The 20,020-nt window shown below is 39.9% G+C and overlaps 1 protein-coding gene across 8 annotated transcripts in view; it reads left to right on the forward strand.

Moving 5' to 3' along the window:
* Window positions 1-19,700, forward strand: part of ABLIM2 (actin binding LIM protein family member 2) — a 130,690-nt gene extending 110,990 nt beyond the window's left edge. For all 8 annotated transcript variants that reach the window (XM_058804211.1, XM_058804213.1, XM_058804215.1 and 5 more), the window contains 5 exons: window positions 2,387-2,445; window positions 4,376-4,430; window positions 5,738-5,802; window positions 5,974-6,054; window positions 17,994-19,700. In XM_058804211.1, the coding sequence (XP_058660194.1) occupies window positions 2,387-2,445; window positions 4,376-4,430; window positions 5,738-5,802; window positions 5,974-6,054; window positions 17,994-18,107 (374 nt within the window). In that variant the 3' untranslated portion in view covers window positions 18,108-19,700. The remainder of the gene's footprint in view (window positions 1-2,386; window positions 2,446-4,375; window positions 4,431-5,737; window positions 5,803-5,973; window positions 6,055-17,993) is intronic.
* The last annotated feature ends 320 nt before the right edge of the window (window positions 19,701-20,020 follow it).

Genomic DNA, 20,020 nt, shown 5'->3' on the forward strand with positions numbered 1-20,020 from the left:
GTGCAATCAACAGGCAGGAGTGGAGCTTGCATCTCCTGACATCCACCTGTGAAAATGGGTCTTGTTTCTGTATATGCAGATGTGTAATAGCTTATCATTTACCATAATTCATGATTTTAAGTGTTGAGTATTTAGGAAGCAGCCATCATCTAGGAAGGCGTGTAACCCTTGCTGTTGATGTGTCCATGATGTGCTGAGAGGCAGCCTCAGCCTGGACGAAGCAGGAGCCGTACCCCTGCAGCGGGTACCTGTTCAAACAGTGTCCAACCACAGAGGAGCGGAGCCGGATCAGCGGCTCTCAGTGCTGTGCTTGGGCCGTTCGGGCTCCGCTCTGCGCTCCGCTGCTCCGGGCGGCCGCGCGGTGTCGCCGGCGCTGCGGCTGCGGCTCCGCCCGCCAGCTCCAGGCCGGCCCCGGGGCAGCTCCGGCTCCGCCCGCCAGCTCCAGGCCGGCCCCGGGGCAGCTCCGGCTCCGCCCGCCAGCTCCAGGCCGGCCCCGGGGCAGCTCCGGCTCCGCCCGCCAGCTCCAGGCCGGCCCCGGGGCAGCTCCGGCTCCGCCCGCCAGCTCCAGGCCGGCCCCGGGGCAGCTCCGGCTCCGCCCGCCAGCTCCAGGCCGGCTCCGGGGCAGCTTCGAGCCAGCTCCGGCTCAGCCCGGCAGCTTCGGGCCAGCTCCTGGGCAGCTCCGGCTCAGCCCGGCAGCTCCGAGGCAGCTCCAGGCCAGTTCCTGGGCAGCTTCGGCTCAGCTTGACAGCTCCAGGCCAGCTCCGCGCCCACCTGGCTCTGCTGCCAACTCCTCTTTACCTTGGGGCAATGCTCCTCGGTGACCGAGGGTTATTTAGCGACAGAACAAACCTCACTCGCCCATCTTCTCTGTAGCCAAAAGATTGATCTGCACACTGATGTCCAACATAGCAGCTTTTTCCAGGCAGGAGCAGAGATGGCAGCTTTGTTGCAGATACAGGCATTCTGTTGCACAGGTATTATTTTACTCTTTGCTCTCTGCTGGCGCTACCGTTCACATAACAGGCAATTATAAGGTTTTTGTTTTGTTGTTTTTTCCTCTCTCAAGTATAAGAACTGTAGTTGCCCTTCTCTAATGGTAGGAGGCATTTGGTTTGCAATGCAATGTGAGCCTGTTGCTCCCTGTTTAAGTACATTCAGTGCTTTGAATTTTTTTTCCCATCATGACAGTGATTCACTGGCCTACCCTTACTCCTTTAGCTTTTCGTCCTTGCTCATTGCTGCCCTTTGTGTTCCCTGGATGAAATACTCCTTCAGTGCTCAAGCCCTACCTGGGCTGTCTTTCACCTTTGCTGGGTTCTGAGCACTGACACAGTGCAACTCCCACTGATCCCATTTCTTCTTGCCTTGTTCTCTTTTTATTTGGATAGCTGGAGAAACTTTTGCTATTTGTTTTAATATCATTTTCAGTGTTTAGCTCAGCTTGACTTCTGGCAGTTTTCAGTTTATCTCAGCACATTTTGAGCTCTATGCTGATCCATCTTTTGCTTTTTCTTTCTGCATGCTTATTCCTAATAATCTCATTAGGGTATTTATTAATCCAGTGGGGTCTGGATTCCCTTCCTGCATTCCTCTTTGGACAGAGACTGCTAACAATTTTGACAGAAAGAAGTATTGTATATTCAGTTCTTTGAGCCATCTGACTGCTGTAACTCTTTGCACCAGTTTTACATAATGTCCTATACTGGAGTCAGGAATGTTTGTTACACGTGTGTTTGTTCTTCTATTGTTTAACTTTTAAACTTTCTTATTAGAGTCATAATACTAAAATTAAGGCATTTCAGTTGTCTCATAATGACCACACTCAGTTTCATCACTGTATCACATCATTTATTCATGGTAACACTACTTTGCCAGTTTTCTCCATCTTAAAACTTTCTTTCATTTGGGTGTATATACTCTGTCTGATTTACTTTATCCACTGCTGTATCTTCATTTCTGCATTTTTCCAAGAGATGTTTTACAGGGAAAAGAAAAAAGTTTTTATTTTTTCAAGTGGTAGGGTATCAACCCATCTTTTTTTAAGAAACAAAACCATAACCCAGAACTCATATAGCACATTCAGAAGTGATGATCTAAGTCCCTTTATTCCCAATTTCAAGTTCTGATTTAACACCAATCTGGAAGGCAGAGATTTCACCCCACAACTCCCTCCACATTGTGCCCCTGGCATGCTGCTCTTTCTAGATATTGCTACACATGTTCATGTGCATGAAATATGGAGAAAAGATGAGCATAGGTCAGTTATATCTCATCTCATTGATAGAATATTTGCATTGATCTTGTAATTGCTGTTTCTGGATGTTTTCTCGGATTCCCTGTTTTAGTAGGCTGTGGAAGATTTAGCTGTATATTATGTCTTTTACAGGATTTCCATATTCTAAGTCTGCTTCTCTACCTGGCTATGGAAAGAATGGCTTACATCAGGTAGGTACACATCTAAATCCATTCTCCAGGGAATAAGGTCTCATAAGCAGACAGCTCAGTAACTAGTTAAAAATCTACACAGTAATAACACTTCAAAGGTGTTTTGGCTGCCAGCCCTGTCTGACAGATTCATTCCCTAAGTGGGTTGCAGTTTGTCTTTCTGCAAGAGTGAGACTGACTGAGGCTTCTCCTTTTAATTGTGTGCATCATGAGCACTGGGAATCTTGATTCTCCTCCCAAAACAAACAAAGATCTAAAATCTGCACAGGCTGCACATACTAGTCATAGGATAGCTTGAATTAATGATAGAGACAGGCCTATAATTAGGCAACTAATGATCTTAGAGCAAAGGTGGAACACCCCACATCCATTGCATTCCTTGAAATATCTGTTCTGTTTTTTCTAGTGTAAATGTGTGTGTCTGTGGGGTGTGTGTATTCACACACAGCCATTGTAATTTTAAGGCAGGGAGGGATCAATGAAGATTGAATGACAAGGAGCAATCTAGAAAGAAAGTTGTCTAACCAAATTATGATCAGAACGGACTCCAAATTATTTTTTAATCCTTCTTTGCAACTTTTATTAATCTTTATTAAAAAGTAAGCTTTGACAATGTGGCCTGTCTGACATCTAGCATTATGGATTCTCAGTTCAGGGCTTATACTATTAGGTGAAAAACCACTATGGTTTATAGTAGTGAGCAATACATAGATGCCTGTGCATCTACCTTTTCAAGAATTGATTTGTGTCCAAATTGCATGGAGAGGACCTCGATCAAATTCCCTTCTTACTCCAAAGGAAGATATGAAACCTGCAAAATCATATGAGGAGGATTGAACTTCCCCAGTGACAAGAGTCAAAGTGAGAGTCATTTGGAAGGAGCTATAAGAAAGAAATTATCAAGGAGTGGCTAAATGGATTTTTCAGTAGCTGCTGAAATGTCCATCCCTTTGAGTTAATATTACAGGACTAACTATGTCTGTGTTGCTTCAATACCTGGTTTCTTGAATTCTTCTCTGAAGAAAGGAATGACACTGAAATTTTGTCAAATAACATTTAGAAATTTAAAAGGGTCCATAAAAAACGAATCCCACCTGTGAGTCAAGAGGTTTTTCTGACCGTTCAGAATAGGTGTTGCCAGTAACCCGAAGTGAGCAAGGCTTTGGTGAGGCACCAAAGCCATCCCAAGGCTTCCCGAGCCCGGAGCGCTCAGGGTGCCTTGCAGTGTGCTGGGAAAGCAGCAGATGGCAGCGTCTGTCCCTTAGAAAGAGTCCCAAACCTGTATGAGAGTTGAAAAGGTTGCTCATGGTCAAATCCTTGAGGCCAGAATTCCTCTCAGAATAGATGTCCTCTGTTTGGATTGTAGGTTCATTCATACCAGCTTTTGTGGTTTGTTATTTTTAATCAGCCATGCTAGTGCTGCGTAAATAAAACCCCAAAAGCAAGCAAGGAGCCTTGCGGGTTATTGTGGGCATAGCTGTGCACACCATTGATACCCTAGCAGGCAAAAATGAGATTTGGGAAAAAAAAATCATATAATAGTGCTTTTCTGATTTCCTCTACTGTTTTTTGTCATAGCATTTGTCAGCAAAGGAAGAAGACAGTGGTTCAAACAAAGCACAAATATGGTACATGTAGAGTTCTCCCTGGTCAGTGGCATCAGCAGTGTGAAGCAGAAGGCAGAAGGAGAAAAGTTGCAGTGCAGCAGAAGAGATTTGTGATGATGGCAGTAACACATCAGCATGTGACAGTTTCAGTGTTACCTTGCTTACTTGAGCAATTAGGTCAAATTTGATTGAGACTTATTTCTCTTTCTCTCACACAAGGATCTGTATTTGGGTTCTGTGTGTTTCTTTTTTTCTCTCAACAATATTCAGAGTGTGATTTTTGTGTATTTTGCTGTTACATTGCTTCTTTCTTTCTCTGTCAGCCTGAAACTATGGGCCAATATGAAACGGACCAGGATGCAAGCTGGGGGATGAAAGGTACATTTTTTTTGCAATATCATTTCTCCTTGTGTTTTCACCCTTTGAGGATTTTAATTAACATATTGCCATAAAGGTTACTATTCTGAGCTCTTCCTGTAGTTCACATAATAATGACTAGCCAGAGGCACAGCTCAGTGTCATGTTTATCACAGAGAATATTATTTTTTACTTACCCCAACCTAAAGGCTTGAGTCTTGCATCATAGGGTGGTGCAACCAGGCTGAGTCAACAGCAGGATCCTTGATATGTGGCAACAGCTTTGTGGTGTTAGTCTCATATCAAAGACAGGAGGAAATTTAAGATAATCTTTCCTTCAAGTCTACTTGGAAAAAGTCCATTGTGCTTCTTGGTTGTGCTACAGTGTGGTTAAAAAGTGCAGAGTTCAAAATGCAGAATTTATTTGCAGTATTTTCTTTTTTTTACAGTTTTAAGTAATATGGAAGTTGGGTTGGAATTTTCAAAGGAGCTGAAAAATATTATTTCCAAGACACTTTAACTCATTATAAAAATCTTATTCTAATGCTTCACTTCATGACTCTGTGTTAATAAAAATCTTTGTCTCAATGTTTGAATAGGTTAAAGTAAAGGTTTTGAAAAGTAGACTCAATCTCTGATTTTATTTCAGACCATAAAGAGGTCTGTGAAAACATTTTGGCTCTCCTGGTTGTGTTTAATCACCATTGTGAATAGATAACACTGTGTGGTTATATCATATGTAGTCATACACTGACCTAACTACAATTCCCTTGCGCTAGTGTAGATGCAGGAGTCATTGTTACCACATCCTCAAATCATCTTTTCTTCCCTATTGTTATTCCCAGCACAGTCAGCCCAAGTGCAGGGTGTCAGCATCTTGTAATATCGTATTATCTCAGTGGTTTTCATCTGTGTTTCCAAACTGACATGCCTTTAATAATCCATATATTTTAACTATTTTCAGTAAAGAACAATAAGGGCAGGAGTTTTGGATGACAGACTGACTTAACTCTGCACATAAGCCTTCTGTAAAAAGAGATCCCAAATTTTGCCAGACATACTCACCGTGTAACCCAATGGCATTGGGAGATGGATTTTCTGTAATAAGCCTTTGATTTCCAGGACAATTACTTTGGTAATAGACAGTGTTATAGGCTTTTAGGGCATGGGGGTCAAGTTCTCACTATGCATGCAGTTATCCAACAGCTACTGAGAAGGGAGAAATGTAGTAGCATAGCACATTTGTGATGTACCTAAATGTTCATTGTGGTTACACGAAAAAACAGCTATAAATTCTAAACTCTGAACCTGTTCTCATTCTTTTGCAGAATACAAGGTAAGAAGGGCTTTTCCAGCACTGGAAGAACAATCAGATTCAGCACTTCCTAGCAAGGTTACATGGGTTCCTTTCTTTTATTTCATTTTGTTAATTTTTGTCCCAGTGAAATATTTGTCAAATCAGGATGCAAGTATGTACCATTTTTTAGTAAGTTCCTCATACCACCATTTCCATGCAACAGAATTGGATTCAGCTGGAGTTCATATGTTCTTGTCTTTTTAACAGATTTATCCCTATGAAACTCTTATTGTAACAAACCGAGTTCGTGTGAAATTGCCCAAGGATGTGGACAGGACCAGGCTGGAGGTAGGAATGTTTGCTCAACAGTTTTGCAAGTACTTCTGTTTTCTTACTATCCTGCATACCCCTGTGCCTCAGTAATAGCAACAAAGAAGAGAGAAGAATAAGTGAGAACAATGACATTATGTATTGTATTTTTTTTCTCTCAAAAAAGGCAGTATGTAGGCAATTTAACTAAAAAATTACCTAAAACCTGGAAAATGTCTGACCAAATGGTTTTACAGAGATACTGATAAAACCCATCAGTTTTGGATGATTTTACAGGGTATTGGAAGTTCAGGTGGGGAGTGGGAAAATGTGGAGTTTGTTTTGGTTTGAATTCATATAAAAAACATCCTCATAGAATAACCTAAATATTACAAAAAGGCTCAATTCATCCTGAAAATACATGGACCTCTGTTTAGTCTGTTGTCTCATTCAGCCTCTCCTTTGGCTGTGTGATCTGTGGTCACTCTACTACAGCTTTGCTCTACCATCCACATCTCGCTTAAGATGGAGAAATGTAGATATAATTTATCATAACAGAAAGCTGAGTATCCAAAGATCAAATTCTGAAATTGATGTTCAGGCAAAATTCCCAAAGTTGATTTTTTTGACTGATCAATGACAGGACTGAGTAAAAACTCACCTTAAGTAACCTATTTTTCTGTGAACTACTATTAAGAAGAAGAGATAGCTCAACAAAAAAGATGTGATAACAGTACTGGACTTTTAGAAATATTTATATTTTAATAAATTTACTGTATTTTGAACTTGGTAATATGACAAGAAAAGAAGAAGGAAAAAAATACTTTTCAAACAAGAAAAGAAGAAAAACTTTGAAGGAGCAGAAAGTTCCTCTGATTAAAATCAGTTTTTAAAAACAATCATTTACCAGACTTGCATACATATACTATGTTTTGAAATTGGTATTATGCTCTTGAATACTTGAATGTGCTTGTCACTTGATTTCCTTGAGTCAATCAGTGTTGATTTGATTGTAAGGAAACAAAAGCCTCAGTTATGAGCTTTTTTAAGTGTGGTTTATAGCAAGGCATGATAGCAATATTAAAAAGCATGATGAATCTGGGAAAAGGAGCAGGGAGTTGCAGGGATGCTCCTCTGAACACATCCTGTAAAGGATTCTTTCATATGTACATATTTACACACACGTGTGTATGTGTGTGTTAAAGACCAGAGTCTCTGTTTAAACACAGCAGACCAGTCTGAATAGCAAATGCACCTCTAAATTGCTTTGTTAAGACAACACAGAGTTTGCTTTGGATGGACCATGCCTGCCCTGGCTGCCATTATCTGTAACTCATACACCATCCTCAGCTGGGATTGCTGTTTGTTTAACTTTGGAGCTGTTCAGTCTGCCTCACACCAGGTGCAGCACAGGGCCTGTTGGCTCAAGGAGCCCAACCACTTCAAAGATCTCACAGAGGTTTGCAAAAAAGAACAATAAACAAGATCTGCTTCAAACCTGCACCAGAAAAGCAGTGAGGGGACCAGGCCAATCCTGCTGATTGCTGCACTATGCTAAACACATGTGTCTGCAGGAAGGACTCCTTTGTAGACTGTCTTACATTTAATAGAGATTGGTAGTTTGTTAAACAATTAAATTAGCAGAGTTTGAATAGCACTGTAACTACTGTGAAAGCAGAGGCAGTTGCTCATCTACACATTCAAACCATGTGTAGAGTTGAGTGACAGGCACAAACCATTGCCTTCCCTGTCAGCCTCTTCCCCTCATTCCTGAACCTTTCTTTTGTATTACAGAATTCCTGGAAATAAGTAGCTTTGCATAGAAAAGCAGCTTATCATTATTTCCCTTTTGTGGCCAAAGTAGAATATAGTAACTTAATGATTGACTTGTGCACTCAGCAGATTTCAGGCTTGGGCAGGACCCAGGAATCAGGGAGCCCAGGACTATGTGGGTTTTTAGGTTTGCACAGAAGCAGACCAGGCTTAGAAATGTGGATTCAGACTGCTGTCTGTTAGTGGAGGACTCACTTCACATGCCTTGATACCTTGGTATCTCCAAGTTTTTGAGGACAGCACTGGGAATACTGAAAGCATGTACTAAGGTTATATTTCAACCTTTCTTGAGGTCCATTTCACACTTCCTAGATGGTATGATTCAATGCTTGGTGTCTCTAAGAGGCAAGTGCTGTTTCAAATCTGAATTGGTTTCCAGCTGTTGTTCTGTTTTTCATCCTGCACATGCTATGTCACTTGTGAAAGGGCCGATTTCACCTACAGAAATGGTAGCAGTGCTAGGTCCATGTATTATCCAAGCTGTAGAGTGATATATCTAGGAAAATCTCCTAAGAAAAAAAATCCATGTTCTAATACACCAGTTTTATTCTGATTATTTGTGTGGGCTGAAGCCTCACCTTGCTGTTGCTGCTGCAAAGCAGAGCAAGTTCCTGGGCGTGATGGCTGTGGCCAAGGGTACAAGTGGTGTCTGTGAAAGGAGACCCGGAGCTTCTGTGCTTCACGTCAGCTGTCAAGCCTGAAAACAGACTTACTGTGTCTGGTATCAACAAAATATCTCTCTCACTCATGATGTTTCTGGCTTCTTGGTCCAGTTTGGAGCAATAAGGTCAACTAAGTTTGCATGAGGTAGATTTATTTAAGAGCCATCTCACAATTTGTCTTGAAGCAGCCTCCTCTTTGTGAAACAGTTAGTTGTGAACTTTGAATGATCCATCATAGGTGTCATGGAAGGAGCATTATTGTTTGTCTATGAGTCACTCTTCCAAGCAAAGTCTCCTACACTGAGTGTTCCTACCAGGAGAAGTGAACTCAAGTCAATGATATTAGCTCCTGGGGTCAAATTAAGGGAGGCTACAACAAAACCTTGTCTAATGCTCCAGGACAACAGGAGGGTGGGGATTTAATGGGTGGTAGTGTTTTCCTAACTTCACTCCCATTGTGAGTATTTTTTAGATTACACTGTTGTGCAAGAAATTTATTTTAAGGATTATAAAAAATATTTTCCTGTAAAAATGCATATTTTTCTAAGCCCAAGAGGTATCTAGAGATTAGGATGGCTCAACTGGTAATAAATGCATTCAAATAATAGTCATTCTTTCCTCAAAAGTACGTATAACTAAGCATAGAAACACTCAGCATGTTTTTGTTTGCTTGTCTTAACTCAGCAGTGAGACAGAAGTACCCAGCTCCTTGTGCTCTTCCAAGGAGATGTTTTTGCCAACAGTGAAGTAATACATGCAGCACCAAGAACTGGTTATAATGAGTAGCCAGCTGATTTTTAAATACCTTTCTGGCACTTTGGTTTTTGAATAAATAGCCTGGATCTCACTTTTGTATAAGCTGATTAGAAATGCAAGGAGTTTACAGTAGATAAGGATTTGGCCAAGGAATGTTTTTTAGGAGTTTCTCTCTACCACAGTGCTGTTTATTGTAATGTTAGATGAGCAGAGCAGCATTCCCATGAGCTATTCTAACAGGAAAGGGTGAAGAACAAGTTCATTCACACAACAGTGCAAGTTATGTGAACAACCAAGCAGTAACACAGGTGGATTATCCATCCTGGGTGGAGAAGAGGAATTGCACCCTCCCCATGTCTGCAGATAACATGAACTTGAGGGACTGCAGCTGATGCTCAGGTGAGCAGAGCCTCTGTTCAGAGGGAGCTGGCCAGGCTGCAGGAGTGATTGACAGACACTTCATGGAATTCAGTGACGATAAATTCACATCCTTGCACTTGTGACCAAGTAGCACAATTCATCAGGACAAGATGGGGAAGCAGCTCTGAGGAAAAGCACCTGATTATGCTGATGGAGAACAAGCTGAAGATGAACCAGCAGCTCACCTTTGTAGTTGAAGGAATTATAGGGCAGGTCATACCCACCCTGGAGGGTGGCACCAGAAAGCCAAGAGGCAACAGTCATAAGCTGCAGGAAAGGAAATTACAATTAGATTTAAGGGGAATGTTCCTCACTGGAAGAGTAATGCAGTGAACAGGTTGCCCCAGAAGCTGTGGAACCTTTACCCCTGCAGGCATACAGAACTTAGCTGGAAAAGACCTTGAGGAACATGGTCTGTTTTGTCTTTATAGTCTTCATGGTCCTTAAAGTTGACCTTGCTTTGAAGACCTCTGTAAGTCTCTAATTTGCCTAGATTGGTATATTCTGTGAAGATATAGTATAATTACACAACAGGATTATTTGGTGAGTTTGCTGCAATAGCATTTGAAAAAATATAGCAAATTTGGTCTATCTCTGAACTTTTTATCCCTTTTTATTTATTTTTAAAGCAACAGTTAAATATATGTGTTCTGAACCAAACTTCCCCATTTTGGACAACTTAAGTCCTGAGTTTTCAGGACTAAGACATCCCCTTTGGATGGTACACATTGCACATTCCTTACCTGATGCTTCTCAGAGGAAGTTGAGTTTACAGACACTTTCAAATATTTTGCAACCTCTTTTAAGTACTTGAATACCTTTATACTTTGAGGTTTGTGCCCCCAAAAGCATGCATTTGATACTTTTCTCTTAGATTGGATATTGTTTGCCTGTTCTTCAGTCACACAGTGTGGTTCAGTGTACACATTGCACATTCATATTGGTAGCTCATGCCCAGCTGCTTGGATTTATTTTTTTTTCCTGCTGCAGTAGCTTTTATCACAGAGTATAAGATTTCTTTTGTGGTCACAGGCTGGTAGTTTTGAAAGCCAATATAGTTATGTTTGGAAACCATGTTGGAAACCATTTGGAAACCATGTTTTCATTTGATTTCCTTATCTTAATGTATCTTAGCTTTTTTTTAGCTGTTCCTTTTGAATGTCAAGGCTTGAAAGCATTATCCATTCATGCCTATCAAATGCAGTAGAAGGTAAATTATTACACTTTTTGTTTGAGCCTGTTCCTTCTTTGTTTAACTGAGACAATTGCTAAGGAAAAAGAACTCTGGAATGTCAAGTAGCAAACTTCGATTTGCCACCTTGTTCTCCTATAAAAAGAAATGAGAGATTTAAACATGGGTGTGGTCTTACTTGAACAGAGCACTCACTTTAAATCAAACATGCTCCTGGAACTGCTTGTCTGGATTTGCTTTAGGGATAACATTTTTTCCACTACTTTTCATTCAACAATAACCCTGGGTTCCAGCCATTTGGGCTTCAACAATTTTAGGACTTGTTTCCAGTAACTGAGGCTGAATTTTTAAGAGCCCAAGCTCCTGGATGTCATTCATGCAAGTAGCATTGTGTGTTCCACCTCCTCTGGAGCTCAGATGGGGAAAATGAGAGCAAGACTGGACTGCTGTGTGTTTTTCAGTTTGCAGTTTGGGGCTGGGTTTGAGGTTACAGGCTGACTTCACAATAAAGCTCATAACCTGGGGTGGAAAAGTGTTGGTCACTGACTTCAGCAGAACTATTTCACACTGTTAAACTTGAAAAATACATGGGTGGTGGTTCTCATTCTAGGCATGTGCTTGTGTTGTGATCAGTGATGCATGTTTATATCAGATTTCAAAGCCTTTTACAAAAGAAGCCGTTATAAAATGAAAGTACACATTAGAATTGATGGGATATGATGTGAAAAGTAATTTCTGTGTGAGTGGAAACACTGTAGGAGTGAACAGAGATTAGATATAGAACATTTATATCACAGGTGCACTTAAGTCCAAACTAAGGGAAGCTGCAAAATCTGCTTTAAGAATAAGGTATTTTTTGCCTAAAACAAATGAAATTTTTGAAACTCACTGTCTTCTTTATAATTTCATAATTTATTATGGATGCTAAGTTGGTTTTTTTAATTTATGATTTATTTTCTTAATTATACAAAATTTTTTAGCAGCAATCAGCTGGAGGCAATGCCTTATGTCAATGAAAAAGCTCATTTGAATGACAGGATGGTGGCATAGATTATCATCAGAGATACTCTGTGTGTATGCTATTTAGATAATATATTCATATACCTGAGAAAAATACATTGTCCCAGATTTTTGTACCTTTATGGATGATTCAGCTGGGCAAAATCCTGGCTGTCCAGTGCTCCCACACAAGATTTTCTGTGTGCCTTGTGATGCTTCCCAGGAGGTTAGAATGGCAGCACCCTGCAGTGGTAGTGTAGAGGGGAATGCAGCTTCTCTAGGAGACTTCATGGTACCCTGAAATTCTGAATGAGAAAAAGCCCCAGATCCAGGAGCCTTGCAGAGGTGCTTGGGGTGACATGGGCATGGGGAAGGGTCTCAGACTCCTTTCCTCACGGCTCATATTTCACTGCTTTCCCTGGGAACCCCTCTGGGCACCCATGTTGCTGCTTGGAGGGGGATCTGCAGCTCCTGCAAGGCTTGGCTGCACAAGGGCTCTACTATTTGTTACCAATAATTGCCCTTACCTGGGGTGACTGCAGGTGCCTTATCCTCTGATCAGCAGAGCTGCCCTAGTGATCCTTTGATACCTTTTAAAGTTCATTAGGTGCAATTCATGCCATTTCTTAACTTTCCCTCCCCAATCACATAATTACTTAATAGTTTCAAATATTTATTGAGCATGAAGCTTAATTAGGCTGTAGATGAGCATAACATTCAATACTCCCTTGGGAATGTGGGGCATGGCTAATTACAGCTTTGTAATTAGCCATGCAGCAGGCTTAGAAGAAACCTCTGAAAAGCCTGCTGAGCCCCAGCAGTGAAACAGAAAGAGGGGTGAAGAGTGCCAACTTTGTGAAAGCAAAATGAGGATTCAAAAGTCAATAGAAAAAAAAATTCCAGCAAATTTTGATTGGCCATCTGAAAGTTTTATTTGGGCTAACCTTGGGAAGCATGAGAGAAGGGAGTGGAAGGGCAGTGAAGAAGACAAAAACTGGAGAAGGGAAGAAGCTATTATCTTCTAAGTGTTGAAATACTTCTACAGTCCTGAGTCTTACTATAGGAAAAGCTTGTCCTCCAACTTGAAGAGCTGAGGCTTGGTTATTTACATGAATGCTCACTTGAATAAGCCTTTCTCAATAAATCCCTGTTTATTTTGAGTATTTCTCATACTGAAATCTCTGGAGAAGATCCTGTAGCTTTTATTTCTGGATTATGTGAATCAGAAGTTGGAAGTGTTGCAAGGATTTTGAATAAAAACGAATTGGAGGAGACAGCTACTTAAAATTTCACTCTGTAGAACAGAGTGCACAGAAGTGCCTCAGAGAGACTGGCTGAAAGAGTCACCACAGATTGAAGCAAAGGCAGTGTGGTGCTCAGCTGTCATTTCCTATTGATACAGCAAAACAAAGAGCAAAAGAGAAACAAACCTGACGTTTTAAATTCCTCTAGGATTTAGGACCTTGTTTTTTCTGGTCTTCAACTCCTCACCTGCTGCCATCCATTGAGTTCTTTCATTGGCTCAATTTTTTTTTTATTTCATGATGAAGTAGGATATCCTCTGAGCTTCCTACATCAGCAGGTTTGCACATGAGGACTCCCATCCAATTACTGACACAGAATAGGGATGCCTGTGAAGCCCCCCCTGGTCACCAGGTACTGCAGGATGGCTGCAGGTGAACTGCAATTTTATCTTCCTGTGACTTATTCATACTAATGCCACATTCCTAAGTGTTGGTGTTGGCTGGGGTCACTTTATTCACAGTGGCTGGTATGGGGCTGTGTTTTGGATTTGTGCTGAACACAGGGTTGATAACATAGAGATGTTTTTTGTTATTGCTGAGCAGAGCTTACACAGAGCCCAAACCCTTTTCTGCTTTCCACCCTCCTCTCTGGCAGGGGAGTTGGAGGTCAGTGGGAGGCTGGGAGGAGACACAGCCAGGACAGGTGACCCAAAGTGACAAATGGGATATTCCAAATGATGTGACATCATGCTCAGTGTATAAGTGGGGGGTGGAGGGAAGGGGGAACATTTGGAGTTTTTGTCTTCCTAAGTAGCTGCTGTGCGTGATGGGCCCTGCTCTCTTGGAGATGGCTGAGATGGCTCTCTTGGACCTGCCTGCCCGTGGGAAGCAGTGAATTAATTCCTTGTTTTGCTTTGCTTGTGTGTGTGGCTTTTTCTTTCGCTATTAAACTGTCTTTATCTCAACACATGAGTTTTCCAGCTTTCAGTCTTCCAATTCTTTCCTTGATCCCAGTAGTGGGGGAGTGAGTGAATGGCTGTGTGGGTTGCCAGCTGCAGTGAAACCATGACACTATGTATTGGTTTTGAGCATCTCTGAATTTCATTGAGAGCTAAATTATTCTTGGGGAAAAGAAATCTCATTGAACTAAATAAAAATTATAACTCTATTTAGAATTATTACTGGCTTTTTAGCAGACCACAGAAATAGAGACAAGCCTCATTAATTGATAGTGAAAAGCACCACTTCTTTCTGAGATAACACTGTGGAGCAAGTATTTGAATGTGCAATTAATTACTTTTGTTCTGAGAGAGTGAAAAATGAGGTCATGTCTGTACTGCTCATTTTCATGTTTGTGTTTCACAGAGGATGAGGATTTTCTGTTCTAGTGGTTGCAATGCAGTGCAGAGGTTTAGCTCAGCCCTTGCTTAGTTCTGTGTATCCTAATAAAAGCCTCAGATTAATACAATGTTATCAAAACAACATGATGCCATAGTCCTTTCTTATTGTAGCAATATCACACTTAACTATATCACAAAAGCTGATATTCTAGTTCTCTGACTATAGCAGTCATCATAGTGAAGAATCATCTTTAAATTGCTTACCTTATCTTTTAGCAAGGTTTTCAGGTAGCACCATGTTAACATCATTATGTAGCTTCCAAAATGACCTCACTGACATGCAGTGAGTTGAGAGTGTGGGCAGAACAGGACCTTCTCTTCTCTCCTCAGTGTCTGCAACGTGCCCAGCCTTGCTGTTGATGCAGAGCAGAGAAGGAGATTGAGTTAAGCTGCCTGAATATGGCCAAACTGTCACAAAGGGAATTAGGAATCCCTTTCTAGCACACTGTAAAACACCCAGACTTCCTATGTAAACAAGGCCAACTCTAGTAAAAAAAACAAAAAAGGAATGAGTGTTGCTTTTACTAGTAAGTTTGGCCATTCCTTCCTTTAATAGCCCAGTGATGCATTATTAACATAGCTGGATATTTTAAGCTGATCTATTACTGAAAAAATAAAAAGGAAATTATGTTTTTGGCCTTGTAAAGTATAGCTTCACCCATATTCTCTCATAGCTCAAGATGAATATCTTTCATATTCCCTGCTCATAGTTTTCAATTTCCCTTCTTTTGTTTCACTAATGAGAAAAAGGTAACGCTTCAGTTAAGGCAAATTAAAATTCCAGTAGCTGAGAAGAAAGATTAATCAGCCCAGGATTTCTTACTGGTGCATTTTTTCTGCCTTCAGGTTTGGGAAGAGCTCTAGGTTTTAAAGCTTTAAGAAAAGCTGTTAGAAAAGTCCCAACAATAGTGGAGGCAAAATGTAGCATCACATATACATAGAAAAGTGTGACCATAAACTTCTGACACTGGTGCATTCCCCTGGTATTTAGACCCTTCAAATATTTGTAGATATTACCATATTTTACCTTAGTCATCATTTGGCTGAGCTTAGACATACTCAGGCCTTTTAGTGTTTCCTAATAAATCAAACTGCAGCCCATGATTACTTTAGTTGCTTTTATCTGAAGCTTTGCCAGTTTGATGACATCTTTCTGGGACCAAGGTTTTATTCCAAATTTGAAGACAGAACTTAAGTTGTCGCTGCTTCTAGGGTCAGTCCCAAATCTAAAGTCCATGGTGCTAAAGAAGGACATGGTGAAAGCTTCTAAGATGCAGGGACAGCAGCAGGAAATATGTTATACTGGCATTCTCAGAGTTCAGACCAAAGGGAAAATGTTCCCTTCTACCAGAATTATTTTTGCATGTGAAAAAAAGCCTTGATGGAATAAGAAACTGCTCATGTGGAAGTCAGTTTGTGAGTCCTTGAGGTGAGGGTATATGGGGAAGAAAATTAAAAGCAAAGAAACTGTCTACTTGAATGGATGTGGAAATAAGTGAGTTTTTGCTTTTCCCATCTTAGTCACTTTGTCTCTGGGCTGGAAGCTGTCACCTGCTTTTGGACCAGGCAGCACCAAATGAGACCTTCTGTAAGGAGGAACAAATGGTGCTGTTATAAAACAAAACTGAGGTATAAGAGATAGAAAACGATGCAAAGAATGAAGGTGGTGTCATCTGAGCACAGGCAGAGGAGCACAGTGCCCAGCTGATTAATTCTGCCTTGGATAGATGCATGTGGATGGGAAGCTCACTGAGCCTGAGGGCAAAGCAAAAGGATAAATGGCAAAGTACAACATTGGAGAGGGAAGGGGGAATTGCCCAGCTTGTGCTGAGATGGGTGGCAGCTTCATTAGGAGGGGAAGGTGCAGCAAATGTTTGGCACTCTGGAGGAAAAGGGTCATTTAGGGCTTCTTGAGTTCTCCTCCACTGACCTTCAGTACTGGAACAGATCTAATGAGACACCATAACAGTTTCTCATAATATAAAAATTACCTCAGGAAAAGAAAAATGGTGAAAACACAGTCCTTTTAAAGTTTTATGTTATTTTCTATGGTTTTGGAAGATTGGCAAGGTAGCTTTACCTGCAAGGTTATATAGGCTTTCTCATTTTCTGAGTAAGAACTACAGTTTGCCACTGCTTTCTCCTGAGTGAGTCTTAAGTCTTCTCCACAACGTAGGAAGTAAAATAAAATATTTCACATCCAGACTTCTTTTTCATCCCTACAGCCTACAGACGTGTTCCTTGCTGTGGGAAGTTGCTAAACTTACTTGCATTTGTCCACTGGATTACCAGAAAAATATTCTAAAAACCAATGCAGAGAGAAGTTATTTTTTCTTTCTGAGCCAAATAGAATTAAATTCTGTCAGTGAGAGATTGTTTCTAGAATACATTTGTCAGATGTTGCTCATTTCCATGTGAAAAATTATCTCCTTTGCTAAATATGCATGGTGTGTTTGTTCCATGCTATGAGCAGGGCTTATGGTGGGTTGCTGTCATTTGTCAAATGAAAAGTGAAGGCTCAGTTCCAAGATCTTAGTCACTGTTGTTCTGAATATGTGGAATCTCAAGGGAAAAAAACAAGTCCTGTTTAAAAAAACCAAGTCTGTCCTTTCTTAAGAAACAAGAACCCATGGTAACCATTCGAAGTAATTATATATAATGACTCCTTACAAACAATTTCTCTAGTTTTCTTGAGTAAATTACATTACAAAGATGAAGTCTTTGTTGGTAAATGGAAAGTGAAATTTTGCTTCTAAATTCATTCACATATTTACCTTTTCTACCTTCTCAGTGTGGATGCTAATAATTGCTAGGGAATTGTTATCCTACCTCCTTCCAGTTCTTTATGTTGGATTTCTTCCCTTTTTCTCATCTCTTTTTTTTTTTTTTAATATTATAGCATGAAAACATCAAATAGGAGCGTATTTCTTGACATTTAAAAATCCCCTACTTTATCCAGCCTGAACTTCTGACTAGAGTCTCTCCCCATGGATAAGCACATTTTGGATTTCAGAATTTAGCAGTATGCTCTCTCCTTAGTTACAAGGTTGCTATTAGTGGGCCAGTGTGGTGTCCAGTGCTCTCATTAAAGATCAAGGCAAAACAAATCCAACTCTGAAATTGCATTGTTATCAATCTCTTTAAAGTCCTGGAATAACTTCAATTTGTCTCAGTATGCCCTGTCATCAGACACCCTGGATAAACATACTTTCTCCCAAAAACCATAGCTTCTGTTCAGTTAGAACTATATTGAAAAGATTACATCTTTTTAAAAGTCACTACTGCCATCAATAATTTCATTTCCCAGCTACTCTGAGCTCATTTGGTTTCAATGCAGTCTTTTCCAGAAACAATTTTGGAATTTAAATGCAAACCCTAATGCATTATTTTGTGGTGTGTTTTAAAACTTAGGGCAGAAATATTCCTGTGCACAGACAAGCTTAATGATATCTTTTGTATTTTCATTTTTAAGAGGCATTTGTCCCCTGAAGAGTTCCAGGAAGTCTTCAAAATGAGTATTGAGGAATTTGATCGTCTGGCACTTTGGAAGCGGAATGACCTGAAGAAAAAGGCCCTGCTTTTCTAAACCCTCCCGGATAAAATATGTGCTTAATCAAAACAAAAATAGTCTTGCCAGAACTATCACATGCACTTGCTGTTGAACCATTGTCCAGCTTCATTGTGTTAGTATTTGTCGGGGAAACACAACAGATTAGATGGTAATGTGTTGGGATACAGAGAATTTGCTAATCTTGCATTTCCAGCTGGTTTTGTCAGTAACTCCTGGTCCTACCCAGTTTACAATGTGCAAAAAAATCTAGCTTTAAATTTATTGTTGCTTGCATTCGTTGCTTGATGCAAATGGAAATTCTGAAAGGAAGAGAAAAAAGTGTAGCTGTACACAGGAAATGCATCCAACATTTTGTTCCATTCAGTTTTATAATGCAATTTTTACAAAACCAAGTAAGTAATTATAGAAATTTGCCAGTGGGGGATCAGATGCTGTTAAAAATATGGTAAAAGCCAAAGAAAAGCATATCCGCAAGCAATTACTGCAATTGTTTATCTGTGGTACTTTTTAAGAATGAAAGCAGAAATATGGAAGCACCTTAATTCTACTTCTTATATTTAAACACAGTGTACTCTTTAAAAGATCATATTTGTCTAGAAGGTAACTAGCTATCTTTAATTACAACACCAGAGTTTTTATTTTATTAAGAATATATTGTGACATAAAACAGTTATAATGACTAAAATGTATACAGACCTACTAAGATTTAGTTCCATTCATCAGGAAAACTGAAGCCTTATACAAAACTGGTTGAAGAGTGTATTGTGCCAGTTGACTGTGTTTTCCTGTTAGCCTGGGGTGTTTGAAGAATGGTTTTTTTACATTTCATGCTGATAAAATACCATGTAATCTTAATTACTATGTAGATAGATATATCTATCTATAAAAGAATTATTTTCATTAATATGTGTCCTAAGTGAAGGCATTCTTACTTTCTCAACTTTCCATCTTTACACAGTAAGCCATGAGAACTGTGATGGCATTTGGTAATGGAAATGGAACAGTTCAGCATAAAATGTAACAAAAAAAAGCTTGGTGTGCTCTATCAGTAATACAGACAATTAGAATCAAATCCATAAAACCCTCATGCATTACTATTTGCATGTTTCTGTACAAGTCAATTTGAAAAAAAACTAACTATGTGATACTGGTGCAGTACCTTGAAACTATCTTAAATAACAAGCAAAGCTAACAAAATCTAAGCATTTGATATAAGTGTTAGACCTTAATATCTCTTCCAGCTGAAAGACTGTATTAAATTTAATAGTTTCATTTGGTCAGAGGTATGGTTGCTGACAAAGAATGTTTTAAAGTGAGTTGCTAGTTTTTTGTGATACTAAATGAGCATTACAAAAAGTACATTTTTCAGCCATGTGTCAGTATTCTGCATTTTTACTGCCTTGGATGTTTGTACTCACCTCCTAGTTCACTATGTCTTTTCGCATTTCTTTAAGGTAACTGGTTAATATATGCACTACAACACACTATTTCAACTGACCCAGCATTGGAAAAATCATAGCATTGAACATGCCTTCTTCCAACTAACTTTCAAAGTCCATGCTGTTGGAAATAAATATTTTCTCATTACCTAAATGTTTTGTCTGATGATACAAATGTTTAAAAAAATTCATTAAAACAAAGACATTACTGAATGACTTCGCTAATGTGTGTATAATTTTTTAGATCATATTGCTGCTCTGGATAGGGTCTTCCCATTATGTTAATGTAAATAATATCTAATTTGCATTGTTTGCTCACCGAGGAGAGCATTGAGGGTACCTCTGAATGTCAAGTTACTGTAAAGTTGGTCTTGATTTAAACAATCAAGCAGCTGTCACATCTCAGCAAGCAGAATTTGCTTCACTGGTGATGTACAGAACCACCAGCCTGTGTAGGGAATCATTAACCAGTGTCAAAGGAGAGTTCCC

Source organism: Ammospiza caudacuta, chromosome 4 (genome assembly GCF_027887145.1).
Source record: "Ammospiza caudacuta isolate bAmmCau1 chromosome 4, bAmmCau1.pri, whole genome shotgun sequence".
Classification (NCBI taxonomy): Eukaryota; Metazoa; Chordata; class Aves; order Passeriformes; family Passerellidae; genus Ammospiza; species Ammospiza caudacuta.